This window comes from Sapajus apella, unplaced genomic scaffold, assembly GCF_009761245.1.
Source record: "Sapajus apella isolate SASKATOON/1434 unplaced genomic scaffold, GSC_monkey_1.0 scaffold42, whole genome shotgun sequence".
Taxonomy (NCBI): domain Eukaryota; kingdom Metazoa; phylum Chordata; class Mammalia; order Primates; family Cebidae; genus Sapajus; species Sapajus apella.
Window position 1 is genome coordinate 1308749 of NW_022436982.1, and position 17999 is coordinate 1326747.

General features: G+C 41.6%; 1 protein-coding gene across 1 annotated transcript in view; it reads left to right on the forward strand.

Moving 5' to 3' along the window:
* The first annotated feature begins 238 nt into the window (after positions 1-238).
* The window catches only part of SMU1 (SMU1 DNA replication regulator and spliceosomal factor), a 35321-nt gene continuing 17560 nt past the window's right edge, over positions 239-17999 (forward strand). The window contains exons 1-4 of the mRNA XM_032299974.1: positions 239-369; positions 4586-4796; positions 6495-6647; positions 10247-10357. Coding sequence (XP_032155865.1) covers positions 344-369; positions 4586-4796; positions 6495-6647; positions 10247-10357 — 501 coding nt within the window. The 5' untranslated portion in view covers positions 239-343. The remainder of the gene's footprint in view (positions 370-4585; positions 4797-6494; positions 6648-10246; positions 10358-17999) is intronic.

Sequence of the window (17999 nt, forward strand, 5' to 3'; positions counted from 1 at the left end):
AGCGCTGGAAGTACAGTTGTGAGCCACCGCGCCCAGCCCCAGTGCTTTTGTTTTTCACTGCATTTCTGAGCTGTATGGCGCCCAGTGCTTTTAAACAGTCTTTCTCCTGGAGCTTATTTCTCTAGGGCAGGGGCATAAACTCCACCCTCTGACAGTCCCTCAAGGCCCCGCCCTTGCGCGCACCGCGCCCCTCTTTTTGTTCATTTCGTCTGAAGGGCAGGCGCCGGACTCTGCTTGCCGACACAAGCGGAAGTGACGTAAGGCGACCGCCGGATGTGTCGTTGCTGTGTTGCGCGACTGGCCTTGAGGGAGAGCTGGGGCCTGTTCCCTGAGAGATACAGCTATGTCGATCGAAATCGAATCCTCGGAGTGAGTCCTGCGGTGGGGATGTTCCCGCCTTGCGGGGCACCCGGAGGTTAAGGGTGTGGGGCGGAGGGTATTCGGGAGAAGGCATTGGAGAGGCTAGGGAGTGGAGGGCCATTTCCTTTGGCCCAAAGAAGCATCTTGGATCTGGCTACCTCGGAGGTGGGCCGGCAAGAAGGTAGCCACTCTCAGACGTGAAGCCCAAAGTCTCAAGGGAGGTGGCATGGGGTGGGGAAAACACCTTGCAGACCTGAGTTCTGTCCTTGGCCGACTGTGCTGTGATTGACCAAATTAAGGATCCACTCTGGCCTCCAGTCTAATTATCGCATAGGGGACTTGGTCTCTTTAAGCCTTGCTTCTCTGCCTGCCCAACTTATGTGAAGTGATTCCTTTCTTCCTCTGTGCTTACACGGTCTCTTTGCTTTCCTCCGCCTAGCGTTTATCACTCAATATTGTCATTGTTTGATAACCTCACCCCAAACTAGCTTTGACGGTGCCTAGGGGCTCGTTTTCCTTGTGGTCTCAGTGTTTAGCATACTTTAGAGGAAGAGTTAATTGCTTTTGGAATGAATGAACAACTAGCTATTTTATCAGGCCCTGAATTTTGGTTTGTCTGTGAGCTCTCTGTAGCCGTAAAGGAGAGACAGTCTCTGGAGACTGGGCTAGAAAGAAGAATTTTGAGGGAATGAGGGTGAGAAGTAGTGACTGAAGACCTTTAGTGTGCTTTTCCAGAACCCCATCCTCCACCTGTCCTTGCCAACACTTAATAATGATTAGATTAATAAATATAATTGTGAGAGAGGACCTTTTTTGGAGACTTTTTGTGTGTGTGTGTGTGTATGAGACGGAGTCTCACTCTGTCACCCAGGCTGGAGTGCAGTGGCGCGATATCAGCTCACTGCAACCTCCGCCTCCCGGGTTCACGCATTTCTCCTGCCTCAGCCTCCCAAGTGGCTGAAACTACAGCCGCCCGCCACCATGCCCGGCTACTTTTTTGGTGTATTTTTAGTAGAGGGGGTTTCACTATGTTGGCCAGGCTGGTCTCGAACTCCTGACCTCTTGATCCTCCCACTTCAGCCTCCCAAAGTGCTGGGATTACAGTTGTGAGCCACTGCACCTGGCCCTTTTTTGGAGACTTTTCATAAGAGGAAGGGAAGTTTATGCCTTCTGCAAATACTGAAATCTATATGTTGTTATAGACGCTGGAAATACAGTAGTGAACAAAACAGACAAAAATCCTTCCTCTCATAGAACATACATTGTGACTGGGGAAGGCAAGCAATAGACAAAAACGATAAATAAAATATGAAATGTAACAGATGGTGGTAAATGCTTTGGACAAAAATGAAACAAAGAAGAATGATAGGGAGTGCTGGAGATTACAACCACTAGGTCAAGAAGGAGTTGGAAAGGATTCCATGCTTTGGGGCCTGAGTGGTACCTGTAATGACCATTCTCCCGGTCTTGACCTCGGCTGTAGCAGTAATGGCTACTGCATGTTTTGTTTTGTTTTGTTTTGTTTTGAGACGGAGTTTCGCTCTTGTTACCCAGGCTGGAGTGCAATGGCGCGATCTCGGCTCACCGCAACCTCCGCCTCCCGGGTTCAGGCAATTCTCCTGCCCCAGCCTCCTGAGTCGCTGGGATTACAGGCACACGCCACCATGCCCAGCTAATTTTTTGTATTTTTAGTAGAGACGGGGTTTCACCATGTTGACCAGGATGGTCTCGATCTCTTGACCTCGTGATCCACCAGCCTGGGCCTCCCACAGTGCTGGGATTACAGGCTTGAGCCACCGCGCCCGGCCTTGTTTTGTTTTTAATTAATAATAGTTACTATTGGGCCGGGTGTGGAAGCTCATACCTGTAATCCCAGCACTTTGGGAGGCCGTGACGGACAGATCACAAAGTCAGGAGTTTGAAAACAGCCTGGCCAACATGGTGAAACCCTGTCTCTACTAAAAATTCAAATTTAGCCTGGCATGGTGGTGAACACCTGTAATCCCAGCTACTCCAGAGGCTGAGGCGGAAGAATTGCTTGAACCCGGGAGGCAGAGGTTGCAGTGAGCCAAGATCGGGCCATTGCACTCCAACCTGCGCAACAGAATGAGACTCAAAATAATAATAATAGCAGTTAGTATATACTAAGTACTTTCTGTGCTAAGTATGCTGTAAGTAGTATAATCAACCTTTTTATCAACCCTACAGGATAGGTATTTTTCTTAACAGATAAGGAAGCAGGCACAGAGATGTTAACTGACTTGTCCCAGGTCACGTAATTTTGATTCAAATCCCAGATTGTCTTCAAAGCTTTTAGCTCTTTATTTATTCGTTTGTGTTTGAAGGTAGAGAATTTGATTTTGGCTATGTCAAATGTGAGGTGTTTGAGGAGAGAAATGTCTTATTTTGGGAGTGCAAAATGAAAGTCACTGGAAATGTGCTAAGGAGGTTAGTATCATACCAGAATAGTAGGGGTCTAAGCTTGGATACCTGCATACCTCAGAAAGGGGCCATGAGAGAAAAAGGCTACTGCAAGTAGCAGCAATCAGTTCTCTTTTATAGTTGTTTTTAAGAAGATGGGCCAGACATTGTGGCTCACACCTATAATCCCAGTGCTTTGGGAAACTAAGGTGGATGGATCACTTGAGCTCAGGAGTTTGAGACCAGTCTGGTCAACATGGCAAAATCCCGTCTCTACAAAAAACACAAAAATTAGCTGGTGTGATGGTGCATACTTGTGGTCTCAGCTACTCAGGAGGCTGAGGCGAGAGGATCGCCTGATCCAAGGAAGTTGAGGCTGCAAAGAGCTGTGAGCACAACACTATTCTCCAGCCTGAGCGATGGAAGTGAGAACCTGTCTTTAAAAAAAAAAAAAGAAAAGAAAAGAAAAAAAGAAGAGAGTGTTTGCTTTCTCCTCAGGAATATATGTTCAAGAGCTACACTGCCAGTTTGAGTCCTGATTTTTCTACTTATTATCTCTATTATTTGGTCTCATCCTCTGTAATTTGGGGATAATAGTAAACTTTAAAAAAATTTTTTTTAACAGGACGACCACTATCAGATAATAGTAAACTTACCTCATAGATTTTATTTTATTTATTATTTTGAGACAGGCTCTTGCTGTCTTTCCCAGGCTGGAGTGCAGTGGCATGATGATGGCTCACTGCAGCCTCAACCTTAAGGGGCAAAAGCAGTGCTTCCACCCCAGCTTCCCAAGTAGCTGGGACCACAAGCACACACTAACATGCCTAGCTAATTTTTTTTTTTTTTTTTTGGTAGAGAAGGGGTCTCTTTATGTTGCCCATGCTGGTCTTGAGCTCTTGGGCTCAAAGGATCCTCCTAAATCAGCATAGCAAGTAGCTGGGACTACAGGCATGTGCCACCATGTTTGGCTAATTTTCTTTCTTTCTTTCTTTCTTTTTTTTTTTTTTTTTTTTTGAGACGGAGTTTCCCTCTTGTTACCCAGGCTGGAGTGCAATGGCGCGATCTCGGCTCACCGCAACCTCCGCCTCCTGAGTTCAGGCAATTCTCCTGCCTCAGCCTCCTGAGTAGCTGGGACTACAGGCACGCGCCACCATGCCCAGCTAATTTTTTGTAGTTTTAGTAGAGACAGGGTTTCACCATGTTGACCAGGATGGTCTTGATCTCTTGACCTTGTGATCCACCCACCTCGGCCTCCCAAAGTGCTGGGATTACAGGCTTGAGCCACTGCGCCCGGCCTAATTTTCAAAAATTTTTATAGAGATGGGGTCTCATAGCTGCCTGGTCTGGCCTCAAACTCCTGGTTTCCGGCAGTCCTCCTGCCTCAGCCTCCCAAAGTGCTGAGATTACAGTCATGAGCCAACGTGCCCAGCCTCATTGAGATTATTTTGTATCAATGACTAGACTAGTCATTTAAAGTATTTCAATGAAGTGTCCTATAATATAATCATAAGAATAAACAAGAAACTAGGCTCTAGATTAGGAAATAAGATAATCACCTTGATACCAACTCCCTTTCTAACTGACTGAGACATTAGACAAATGATTTCCCTTCACTGAACCCCAGTTCTGTCTCTAGGGTGGGGAGGTCCCCTTGTAATTTAGATTTTGTGACTTTGGAAAGTTTTACTCACATGATAAAGAAATGGTGGTGAAAGGAAATGATGAGTAGGAGCTGGGTAGGCTTTATTTTTGGCCTCTGGCGAGTGGGAATCCCTGAACTGAATGATTTGTTTTCTTTCAGTGTGATCCGCCTTATCATGCAGTACTTGAAGGAGAACAGTTTACATCGGGCATTAGCCACCTTGCAGGAGGAGACTACTGTGTCTCTGAATACTGTGGACAGCATTGAGAGTTTTGTGGCTGATATTAACAGTGGCCATTGGGATACTGTGTTGCAGGCTATACAGTCTCTGAAATTGCCAGACAAAACCCTCATTGACCTCTATGAACAGGTAAGAGTGGTCGTGATGCTGATCCCCATGGGTTGGTTTGTTGTGGGCCAGCTCCCTGACTGGAAAGCATCAGTGAGCTTTCCTTTAAGTACTGTAGGGCTGCATCAGCCCATAAAACTTACACTGGTTTGCTTTTGATTTAAAAAAGAAAAAAGAAAAAATTAAAATAAAAAACAAAAACTTACACTGGCAAGATTGACATTGTTATTTTTTCTCCCTTCTTGCAAATCCAAGATTTCCCAAATTAAAATTCTTCCTTTTTTTTTTTTTTTTTTTTAGACCGGGTCTTGTTCTGTTACCCACTGTGGAGTGCAGTGGCAAGATCATAGCTTGCTGCATCCTCCATTTCTAGGATCAGTCCTTCCTCCTGCCTCACCCTCCTGAGTAGCTAGGAGCACAGGCATGTGCCACCATGCCTGCCTAATTTTTGCAGTTTTTGTAGAGGCAGGGTCTCACCGTAATACTCAGGGTGATCTCAAACTCCTGGGTTCAAGCAGTTCGCCAGCCTTGACCTCACAAAGTGCTGGCATTATATAGGCATGAGAGAGCATCAACTTTCTAATCACACAGTTAACTAGCTCCTGTAACTAGCTCCTGCCTATCCTGAACATCTCCTTTGCACAAATCCAGGTGTGCTTCAAGGGGCCCAGGAGTAACAAAGATACTTGTATCACTGGTCAAATTCCAAGGGTTTTAGAAGCTCCAAGTCAAAAACCTAGGACAAAGATCAGACAAATTACTCATTATAAAACAACACAGTAGGCTTTCTGGAAATAAGATTGTAATTTGAAGTAAAAGTGGTGCGATCTCTGCTTACTGCAACCTCCGCCACCCGGGTTCAAGCGATTCTTCTGCCTCGGCCTCCTCGGTAGCTGGGATTACAGGTGTGCACCACCATGCCTGGCTAATTTTTGTATTTTTAGTAGAGATGGGGTTTCACCACATTGGACAGGCTGGTCTCAAACTCCTGACCTCAAGTGATCCACCTACTTTGGCCTCCCAAAGTGCTGGGATTACAGGTGTGGACTGCTGCGCCGGGGCAGTTTGTTTCTTTACATCCATATGAGTGCAATAATTCCCAAATTTTGGTAACTGGAGAAAGGTTTCTCTGGAGCCCATGGGGATATTCCCATCTTTAGCTTTCTTTAACATCTATATTCTGAGCAAGAAGCCTGAGAGGAGGGGAGATTGGTAGTTAAAAATGAAGGATGGAGTTTGAAGGATTGAAGTTATTATTTGTTTATTTTTTGAGAAAGAGTCTCTCTGTTGCCCAGGCTTGAGTGCAGTGATCTTGGCTCACTGCAACCTTTGCCTCCTGGGTTCAAGCAGTTCCCCTGCCTCAGCCTTCTAGGTAGCTGGAATTACAGACGTGCCACCACGCCCCGCAAATTTTTTTGTATCTTTAGTAAAGAGTGAGTTTCACCACATTGGCCAGGCTGGTTTCGAACTCCTGATCTCAATTGTTCCGCCCATCTTGGCCTCCCGAAGTGCTAGGACTACAGGCATGAGCCACTGTGGCTGGCCGAAGTTATTATTTATGATTACTTTAGTTGTCCACCTGAAATTGCTAGTGAAAAGGGAAAGGGGCACTTCCTGGTATTGGAAATCACTTTGACAGGCCATATCTGTGTTAGATATTTTACTGAAAAATATTAACGAGAATTTATTTAAACATCTAATTTTTTTTAAATTGTCCAGGTTGTTCTGGAATTGATAGAGCTCCGTGAATTGGGTGCTGCCAGGTCACTTTTGAGACAGACTGATCCCATGATAATGTTAAAACAAACACAGCCAGAGCGATATATTCATCTGGAGAACCTCTTGGCCAGGTCTTACTTTGATCCTCGTGAGGTATGACTGTGGTAATGAAAAGAAACTTTTTGTTAACTTTGGAAATGCAATAACATGATTTTTTTTTTTTTTTTTTTACCATTTTATTGGATACTTTTTGTGATTTTGATTTAATTTTTGAGAATGATGCTTCTCTGTTTATATATGTTGGCTGAAATTTGCATATGATAAGGACAATAATTTTGTTCGGTGTTCTGATTATTTGAGTCTTCTACATACCTCATTTTAGAGGATTGTGTGTTGATTAGTAAAAAAAGAAAATTTTATTCTGATGTCATTTCCACATTAGCCCTCCCTGAAATGCTGCCTGACTGCTGGTATGTTCACTGATCATTCCTGTCTCTTGCCCCTAACAGTTGCAGCTTCCTTCCAGCCTTTTTAGTCCCTGGAAGCTTATGCTTTTGTTTCTTAGCTGATTATGCTTACTAGTAGAGCATGATGATGGATGGTCTTTTATTCTTCCAAAACTTTATTATCTATATAGTTTCATTTTTCCTGCCTACCTCCCCAGCCTTTCACTAGAGGTTTGTCAAAATAGGAGGAAAAAGGATTAAAAAAAATTTTTTTTATGGGTACGTAGTAAGTATATATATTTATGGGGTACATGAGATATTTTGATATAGGCATGCAATGCATAATGGGGGTAATTGGGATATCACTCCAAGCATTTATCCTTTGTGTTACAAACAATTCAGTTCTTTTTTTTTTTTTTTTTTTTTTTGAGATGGAGTCTGACTCTGTTTCCCACACTGGAGTGCAGTGGCACAATCTTGGCTCACTGCAACCTCTGCCTCCTGGCCATTCTCTTGCTTCAGCCTCCTGAGTAGCTGGGATTACAGGCACACACCCATCACTCTGGCTCATTTTTGTATTTTCAGTAGAGACGGGGTTTTGCTATGTTGGTCAGGCTGGTCTCAAACCTTGTGATCCCCCCGCCTCAGCCTCCCAAAGTGCTGGGATTACAGGTGTGAGCCACTGTGCCCAGCACAAACAATTCAGTTCTTTGAGTTATTTTAAAATGTATAATTAAATTATTATTTTTTATTATTTTTTTTTTGGTCAGCATTTTCACAATTATTATTATTTTTTGAGATGGAGTCTTGCTCTGTCGCCAGGCTGGATTGCAGTGGCACGATCTTGGCTCACTGCAACCTCTGCTTCCTGGGTTCAAGTGATTTCTCCTGCCTCAGCCTCCCGAGTAGCTGGGACTACAGGCGCATGCCACCATGCCGACCTGATTTTTATATTTTTAGTAGAGGCGGGGTTTCATCCTGTTGGCCAGGATGGTCTTGATCCCTTAACCTCGTGATCCACCCGCCTTGGCCTCCCAAAGTGGGATTACAGGTGTGAGCCACTGGCCAATTCAATTATTATTGACTATAGTCACCCTGTTGTGCTATCAAATACTATTTAAAAAAAAATTTTTTTTTTAATTAATTTTTTTAAAGGCTTAGTCAAGTGAAGCAGTGGGAGTGGAGAAGGAACAAAGAAATCTGTAACTGGTTGTGATCAATTAGTTGTAAACACCACTGCACTCAGACCAGCCTAAATACTGTTTCTTATTCATTCATTCTTTATGTCTTTTGTATCCATTAACTATCACCGCTTTCCTTCTTGCCCCTCCACCTCTACCCTTCCCAGCCTCTGGTAACCATCCTTCTACTTTTCTATCTCCATGTTTTAGTTTTTAGCTCCCACAAATAAATGCGAAGTTTGTCTTTCTGTGCCTGGCTTATTTCACTTACCATAATGACTCCACTTCCATCCATGTTGTTGCAAATGCCTGGATCGCATTCCTTTTTATGGCTAAATGGTACTCCATTGTGTGTATGTACCACATTTTCTTTATCCATTTATCTGTTAATGGTCACTTACGTTGCTTCCTAATCTTGGTTATTGTGAACACTGCTGTAATAAACATGGGAGTGCAGATGTCTCTCTGATATACTGATTTCCTTTTGGGTGAATACCTAGCAGTGGGATTCCTGGATCATATGGTACCTTCATTTTTAGTTTTTTGAGCAACCTCCAAACTGTTCTCCATAGTGGTTATACTTATTTACCTTCCCACCAAGTGTACAAGGGTTCTTTTTTCTCCATTTACTTACCAGCATTTGTTATTTGTTATTTTCTGTCTTTTTGTATAAAAGCCATTTTAACTGGAGTGAGATGATATTTCATTATAGTTTGATTTGGATTTCTCTAATGATCAGTTGTGCTGCACACCTTTAGATAAACCTGTTTGCCTTGTGTATGTCTTTTTTTGAGAAATGTCTATTCAGATCCTTTGCCCATTTTAAAAATTGGATTATCAGATTTTTTTCCTATAGGGTTGTTTGAGCTCCTTATGTATTGTTTTTTGTTGTTATTATTTGTTTGTTTGTTTTGAGACAGAGTCTCTCACTCTGTTACCCAGGCTGGAGTGCAGTGGTGTGATCTTGGCTTACTGCAACGTCCACCTCCTGGGTTCAAGTGATGCTCATGCTTCAGCCACCAAGTAGCAGGGATTACAGGTGTGTGCCACCACATTCAGCTAATTTTTATATTTTCACCATGTTGGCCAAGTTGGTCTTGAACTACTGGCCTCAAGTGATCCACCTGCCTCGGCCTCCCAAAGTGCTGAGATTACAGGCGTGAGCCACCACACCTGGCTCTGTATTCCGGTTATTTATTTATTTATTTGAGATGGAGTCTTGCTGTTGTTGCCCAGGCTGGAGTGTAATGGCGTGATCTTGGCTCACTGCAACCTTTGCCTACTGGTTTCCAAGAATTCTCCTGCCTCAGTCTCCTGAGTAGCTGAGATTACAGGCACCCACCACCATGCCCGGTAATTTTTGTATTTTTAGTAGAGACGAGGTTTCACCGTGTTGGCCAGACTGGTCACAAACTCCTGACTTCAGGTGATCCACCCGCCTTGGCCTCCCAAAGTGCTGGGGTTATAGACATGAGCCACTGTGCCCAGTCATATTGTGGTTATTAATCCCTTGTCAGGTGGGTAGTTTGCAAATATTTTCTCATGAGGAAAAAGAACTTAGTAGGCACTGGATAGTAGAATGTTAAAGTAAATATACAAGAATTATGATGATAAAGGAAAGGAATTTAGATTACCAGGATAGGATTTAAGTTAGAGGTGGTGAAGCACTTCTGTGCTGGGAGTTATTTAAGAAATTACTGAAGAATATACTTTTCCACTCCCACTGCTTCACTTGACTAGCCTTAAAAAAAAAAAAAAAAGAATATAAAAGAATTCTTGGTTCTGCAAATTTTTCAAAAACTGGAAAAACAACTCTGGCTTTAATATGGTTTACTTGGACTCTTTTCAGAAAAATAGCAGTGTGTCCTTTGCCCAGGAACTCACTGAAAAAACAATATTAATATGGCTTGGCTGACCTTAGTTTTCTCCCAACTCATGCTTTTGAAATGCAAGTGGGCAGAATTGGGAAGTCATTTTTAAAAACTAAATTGTTTTAACTAATCCCCTCTTTAAATGGATAATTTCTTTTCACACTTTCCTCTGTGTATGCTTCTGCTTGTTTTAAATAAGCACATTCATATCTTATTGCTTCTTGAAAATGATGCTACATTTTCTCATTTTTCAGGCATACCCAGATGGAAGTAGCAAAGAAAAGAGAAGAGCAGCAATTGCGCAGGCCTTAGCTGGTGAAGTCAGTGTGGTGCCTCCATCTCGTCTCATGGCATTGCTGGGACAGGTAATTACATTCCTCTAGAGGCCAGGTGTGGTGGCTCACACCTGTCATCCTTACACTTTGAGAGGCTGAGTCAGGAGGATCACTTGAGCGTAGAAGTTTGAGACCAGTCTGGGCGTCTCTACAAAAAGTAAAAGTTAGTGGGATATGATGGTGTGTGCCTGTGGTCTCAGTTGCTTGGGAGGCTGAGGTGGGAGGATCACTGGAGCCCAGAAGGTTGAGATTGACAGTGAGCTATGATCATGCCATTGTGCTCCAGCTTGGGCAACAGAGTGAGACCCTGCCTCCAAAAAGATAACTTAAACAGTGAACTCCTGGTACAATTTCCTAATTTTCCATACATAAACTATGTCTTAGCTGAAGAAATTGTATACCCTAAGAATTGGGGACTACCTACAGAGTTGCTTATACCAATAACTGCTGTTCCACTCTCCCTCTTTCCTGGGAGAGGCAACATAGATTAGTGGTTAAGAGCATAAGCTCTGGGGTCAGTTAGAATTAGGGTTACTGTAGAATTTATCATTCTGTCTGAGATGTCATTGAGAGTACGTTAATCACTATGCCAAGACACCAAGTACAAATATTAACTGTCCTGCAAAGGTTGAAACAAATACCCACCCTAGTTAGAATCCAGGCTCTCTCATTTACCAGCTATATAGTCTTGGCAAATTGCTTTTCTGGTACCATTTACTCATCATGGTATTGATGAGTAAGGATTAAGAGAAATAATGTCCATAAGCACTTTATGCATTTCTTGGTACCTTGTAAATAGTAAATGGTAGCTGCTGGTAATGATTTTTTAAAAATTACTAATAGTGGCCAGGCGTGGTAGCTCACGCCTGTAATCCAAGCACTTTGGAGGCCAAGGCAGGCGGATCACCTGAGGTCGGGAGTTCGTGATCAGCCTGACCAACATGGTGAAACCCCTTCTTTAAAAAAAAAAAAAATTACTAATAGTGTTGCTAGCATTGTTATTATCATAAAGCTACCTAGAGTAACAGATATTTTATAAACCATAAAGGGCATAAGTAATTAATAGGGATGTTAATAGCCTTTTTGCACTAAATCTGCATTTAGAAAAGAACCAAAAAGCTATTTGTTGCAGGCCTGCAGTGATTCTAAGATTCAAAAGTAAGCTGCCTTTAAAATTTTTTTTTTTTTTTTTTTGAGATGGAGTCTTGCTTTGTCACCAGGCTGCAGTGCAGTGGCGCAATCTCAGCTCACTGCAACTTCCACCTCCTGGGTTCAAGCGATTCTTCTGCCTCAGCCTCCTGAGTAGCTGGGACCTCAGGTGCGTGCCACCATGCCCAGCTAATTTTTGTATTTTTAGTAGAAACGGGGTTTCACCATGTTGGCCAGAATGGTCTCATCTCTTGACCTCGTGATCTGCCCGCCTCGACCTCCCAAAGTGCTGGGATTACAGGCGTGAGCCACCGCGCCCGGCCTGCTTTTTAATTTTTTAATCAAACAGATAGATGATAGGCATAGTTTAAGTAGTACTTCAGGGCTTACAGTGAAAGATAATCCCAGGTTCCTTTCTCCACCTCTGATTCTTAACTTTCCTGACCTATCACCTCCATAGCTGAATACCATGTTTATAATGTTATTAATAGACTTCTTTTTTTTTTAGTCTTTAGCAACTAACTTTCTTCACTGAAAAATTATTTATCTCATACCCAGTCTCCACAACACAAATTTATTCTTCTTTCAGATTTTCAGTAGAGTTACATTATAAATTTTGGTTCAGTCTTATTCAATGTTTATGTAATTATTTTTACATAGATATTGTTCACAGCTAAAAAATAATTACATGTGATGTCTTACATAAATTTTTATGATTTATTTTTTTATTGCTTTATTTTTTCTTTTGCCTAGTTTTCTATGCACTTCTACTAGTTACACTTGAATCTTTCTGGTAGAATTGTCAAAAGTCCTTTTTTTCTCCTTGCTGATATCTTTTCTGAGGCCTTTCTCTTTGTTCTCATCAGGACTAGTTCTCTTATAGTGCTGTACAAGTAGGACTTCTCTCATCTTCATAACAGGAATTTTTTGCCTCTTATGTTTTTTGTAGGTCTTATTTATAGATTCCTCATTTTTCTTTCTTTCATAGTTAAACCTCATTTTTTTAAAAATAGAGAACAGGGCCTTGCTGTGTTGCCCAGGCTGGTCTTGAACTCCTTTTCTCAGGCTATCCTGCCTCTGCCTCCCTAAGTGCTGGGATTACAGGTATGAGCCACTGAGCCTAGCCTAGACCCTCATTTTGTGGGAGTACTAAGCCCAGTAACTTCCTGAGAAAGGATGCATATGAATACATTTTTGAGATGTTACTTGTGCTTGTAATGTCTTGTATCTGTCTTTCTCTCTAAATTCTTAAAGTTATATTTTCCTCCCTGCATTATTCCCGTAATTGTTCCTATTTTTTCTTTTTCTCTGAGTTCTCCCCTTCCCAGTTTGTTTTGCTGACCATATGTGGGAGTTTTCCTCAGATATTTAGAGATACTGGCTATTTTTTGTATTTAAAAATACTAGACATTAGAGTGAAACCCTAAATAACTGGGAAATATATGTCAGGTTGGGTGTTTGCAAGAAGGAGTTTGAGAACTGATAGAATTCATCCTGGGATGATAGGGTCAGGATCTTCATTTGTCATTCTCTGCAGAAATATTCTCTTGGAGTGGTCAGTTTTTCCAGAGAGTAGTTCCTGCCTGGAGAGTAGTTCCTGCCTGGAGAGTAGTTCCTGCCTAAACCATCTCTTGGGAGCCAGAGCTGAGAGGATGCAGGTTGGAATGGAAGATAGAGAAATCTCTCTCTTCAGCATATCAGTGTAAACTGAACCCTCCAGTTTTCATTATGGCTTCTCGCCTCACTCTGTCCTCAGCTCTACTGAGATTTCCACAGGACAGGACTTCAACCTTTCCAGAGTATACATCACCTGATTTCTCTTGAGGCTAAGGTGAGGTAGTTGCACAGGGTTGGGAGAAATTGTAGTAGCTAAATACTCCTTAAACAGACTTTAATATTGCCCCTGTTTTCTGACTGCATCATGCCTTATGCTTCAAGGGCATATGATTCCTCCAGTTCCTAAGCCTTTTTGGAGTTTTGCAAGGTAGTTTGGCTTGCTTCTTGTGGCTTCCCCTTTTTTGCCTTGTACAATTAGGTTTCAGTTTTTCTGTTCTTGTTTCCCACTAGTCCATTCACTTTTCACCTGATGAAATTTAACTAACATTTTTTCTTGCTGTTCTCTTCTTTCATTCTGTTTGTCTTTTGGGGCATGTACCTTTTTTATTCCTTAATTACCATCACTTTAGTGGATTTTCTAGAGAGAGTGAAAATAAACTCATGTGTTCTACATTTAATTGGGTTAGATGTGAAGAGCAAGTGAGGCTTTAGTTTTAGGTTTCCCTTTAGTTTCTGGCTTGAGTGACTTGTTAGAAAATATAAGAAGGACAGATTTGTTGGGGGCTGGGGCTGGAAACTAGGAATAGGGCAAGTGATCCGTTTTTAGACATGTTAATTTTGAAGTTCCTGTGGGACATACAACTGGAAACTTTCAGTATAGGCACTTGGATCTGTGAATCTGGACTTTAACCTAGAGGTTTTGGCTAAAATAATAGATTTGGGAATTGTAGTAGTATTTGAAGCTGTAAATGTAATTATCCAGGGAAAGCATGTAGACTAAGAAAATTAAAAATTTGGCTGGGTGTGGTGATTCACGCCTGCAATCCCAGCACTTTGGGATGCCGAGGCAGGTGGATCACCTGAAGTCAGGGGTTTGAGACCAATCTGGCCAACGTGATAAAACCCTGTCTCTACTAAAAATACAAAAAAAAAAAAAAAAAAAAAAATTAGCGGAGTCAGTGGCTTGCCCTTATAATCCCATCTACTCAGGAGGCTGAGGCAGGAGAATTGCTTGAACTTGGGAGGTGGAGGTTTCAATGAGCTGAGATGGTGCCATTGCACTCCAGCCTGACAAGAACAAAACTCTGTCTCCAAAAAAAAAGTAAAGTAAAAATTTGAGAAGGAAATTATAAGAAACACTTAAAGTCAACAGAGCAAACAGAGAAAAGAACCTCCAGACAGATAAAAAGGAAACTCAAGAGAATGGATTTAGAGAAGCCAAGAGAGAATTTGAAGGAGAAGAGTGGTCATTAAGGTCAAGAGCAACAGAGAACATGATGAGGGTCAGAAAGGAGTCTAGTTTGACTGTTGGGATATTTGAGATGCACTGCCAGTGGAATGGTGGGGACAGAGTGGTACTGCAGTGAGTTAAGGAATGAATTTAACTGAGAAGTGAAGGTAGTGAATGTAGAAGCCTCCTGAACCTTTGTGGTTAAGGCAAGGAGATGAAGGTGGTGAGGAGGACAACAGCAGCTGAAAAGAACACAGAGCAAGACAAGGTTTTTTTTTTTTTTTTTAATATGGAAATGATTAGAAACTGTTAGAAGCCAGTAGAGAGTACAAATTGATTGGAGAGAGGTCCAAGGAGACACAGTTCCCTCTGGTCATTGCAGGAAAACATGAAAAGTAAGATTTTGGAAAGAAATAAATTAATATATTTAGAAACATAAATATTTCAACTATAGTAATCTTAGAATTAATTTAAAAGTTTGGAAAGTTGCTAGATACAAAATATATAAGTTGACTGCACTCCTATTTATCAGCAGCAGCCAGTTAGAAAATTCAGTGGAAAAGTGTTCTGTTTATAGCATAAATATGCAATACAAAACCTAGCACTCTATGGGAAATAGATGATTTCCATATTTAAAACGGCAAAAAAAAAATCCTTCAAAACTTAGAAGACTTGAGTAAATGGTGAAACTGATTTTCTTGGATAATACTTCCATTTGATGTCAGTTCTCAGGTTTAAAGCAATTATAATGAAGATTACAATAGGATTAGAACTACTTTATAAAGGAATTGAACATTCATTTGGAATAATAAATTTGAAAATATCAGGCTAGGTGTGGTCGTTCATGCCTGTAATCCCAGCACTTTGGGAGGCCAAGGCAGGTGGATCATTTGAGGTCAGGAGTTTGAGACCAGCCTGGCCAACATAGCAAAACCTCGTCTCTACTAAAAATACAAAAATTAGCTGGCCGTCATGGCGTGCACCTGTAACCTCAGCTACTCAGGAGGTTGGGGTAGGAGAATTGCTTGAACCCGGGAGGTGGAGGTTACAATGAGCTGAGATCACACCATTGCCCTCCAGTCTGAGTAACAGAGTGAGGCTCTGTCTCAATTACAAAAAAAAAAAAAGGAAAAAAAATATATTTAGCAAAGAAACTTTGGAAAGGAAGAATGTTGAAAGCATACTAGGCTTAGAAATATTGCATTTAATAAAGACCCATCATTTGCATCATTTTGGTAGTGGGCACAAGAATATCTGTTGCAACCAGTGCAACAACAGTGCAAAAACCCAATCCTGTTATTTATAATAATTTAATAGATGACTATGAAGAATACCATAAAACCTAGAAATAACAGAAAAATATATTTAGTATATGAATTGGGACACTGAGTTTAGAATTGGTGGGGAGAGGTCAGATCAGAGCCTGCTCTCATTTTATGCAGCATAATTTAAGATAGAAAGTTAGATATTTTGGGCCAGGCAAGGTGGCTCACGCCCGTAATCCCAGCACTTTGGGAGGTTGAGGCAGGTGGATCACAAGGTCAGGAGTTCGAGACCAGCCTGTCCAACATGGTGAAACCCCGTCTCTACTAAAAACTATCAAAATTAGCTGGGCATGGTGGCAGGTGCCTGTAATCCCAGCTACTCAGTAGACCGAGGCAGGAGAATCACTTGAACCTGGGAGGCAGAGGTTGCAGTGAGCCAAGACTGTGCCATTGCATGCCAGCCTGGGTAACAGAGCGAGACTCCATCTCAAAAAAAGTTAGATATTTTAAGAAAATAGAAAAAAACACTGAGAGATAATATAATCTATCAAACCTATAGTCTTCCCAAATTTAGAGATTAAACACCAAGAAAAAGATCAGTAGATTTTATCACTTGAGAATGGGACTTAAGATGAAAAGAAACCTATAAAGCTATAACCAAGAATAGACATAGTCCCAGCTACTTGGAAGGCCGAAGTAGAAGAATTGCTTGAGCCCAGGAGCTCAAGGCTGCAGTGAGTCATCATCATGCCACTGGACTTCCAACCGGACAGAGTGAGAACCCTTCTTTAAAAAAAAAAAAAAAAAAAATTGGTAAAAGAATTCTTTGCAGCAAACATAGACAACAAATACCTTTAACACATTAAAAGCTCACTAATTGCTAAGAATGGTAGAGTATGATAGATAAGTGAGCAAATAATATGAGTAAACAGTTAACAAAAGAGGAAATATGTCTAGTTAATACAGAGAAAAGTTTAAACTTATTAGAGAACTGACTAAAGTAGGGTATTATATTTCTACTTTTTTTTTTTTTTTTTTGAGACGGAGTTTTGCTCTTGTTACCCAGGCTGGAGTGCAATGGCGCGATCTCGGCTCACCGCGACCTCCACCTCCTGGGTTCAGGCAATTCTCCCGCCTCAGCCTCCTGAGTAGCTGGGATTACAGGCACGCACCACCATGCCCAGCTAATGTTTTGTATTTTTAGTAGAGACAGGGTTTCACCATGTTGACCAGGATGGTCTCGATCTCTTGACCTCGTGATCTACCCGCCTCGGCCTCCCAAAGTGCTGGGATTACAGGCTTGAGCCACTGCACCCGGCCTATTTCTACTTATTTTTAAATCAGTGGTCCCCAACCTTTTTGGCACCAGAAACTGGTTTCGTGGAAGACAGTTTTTCCACACATGGTGATGGGGGTGTCAGGGTCGTGGGTTTCAGGATGAAACTGTTCCACCTGAGATCATCAGGCATTAGATTATCATAATAAGTATGCATCCTAGGTCCCTTGCATGTGCAGTTCACAATAAGGTTCATGCTCCTATAAGAGTATGATGCTGTACAGATCTGACGGGAGGTGGAGCTCAGACCATAATACTCTGGCTCCCTGGCTGCTTACCTCCTGCTGTACAGCTGGGTTCCTAACAGGCCATGGACCGGTACCGGTCCACAGTTCAGGGGTTAGGGACCTATTTTAAATGATATCCAAAAATTACTGAGTTTTCTTGTTATAACAAAAGGAAAAGGGAATAAACATTGACTGTGGGTTATTATGTGAACATGTGCCTGTTATATAGGCTTTACATATATTATTTTGTTTTATTCTCTAGGAATTAGGCTTTTTTTTCCTGACTTTTTCGGTTGGCAGAACTGGGAGTCAAAATGACATAGCTGATGAATAATTTAGCCTAGAACTATCTGTCTCCAAAGTTAGTTGTGAACGTTGCTGCAACTGTAACATTTTTTGGAAAGCAGCCCTTTTGGAAAGGAGTTTGGCAGTATATATCAAATATATCAAGAACCTTAACCATTCACGTTCTTTTTTGGATTTAGTAATTTCTCTTCCAAGAATATACCCTAACAGGGGAATATCCCCAAAATAGAAAAAGCCTTATATCCAGAGATGTTTATTGAAGCATTATTTAGGTGATTGAAAAATTGGAAGCAGTGTAAATAAATGTCCACTAATATATTGATTAAGTTAACTGTGAAACATCTAATCGATGGGATATATTTTACAGCCATTAAAATGATAG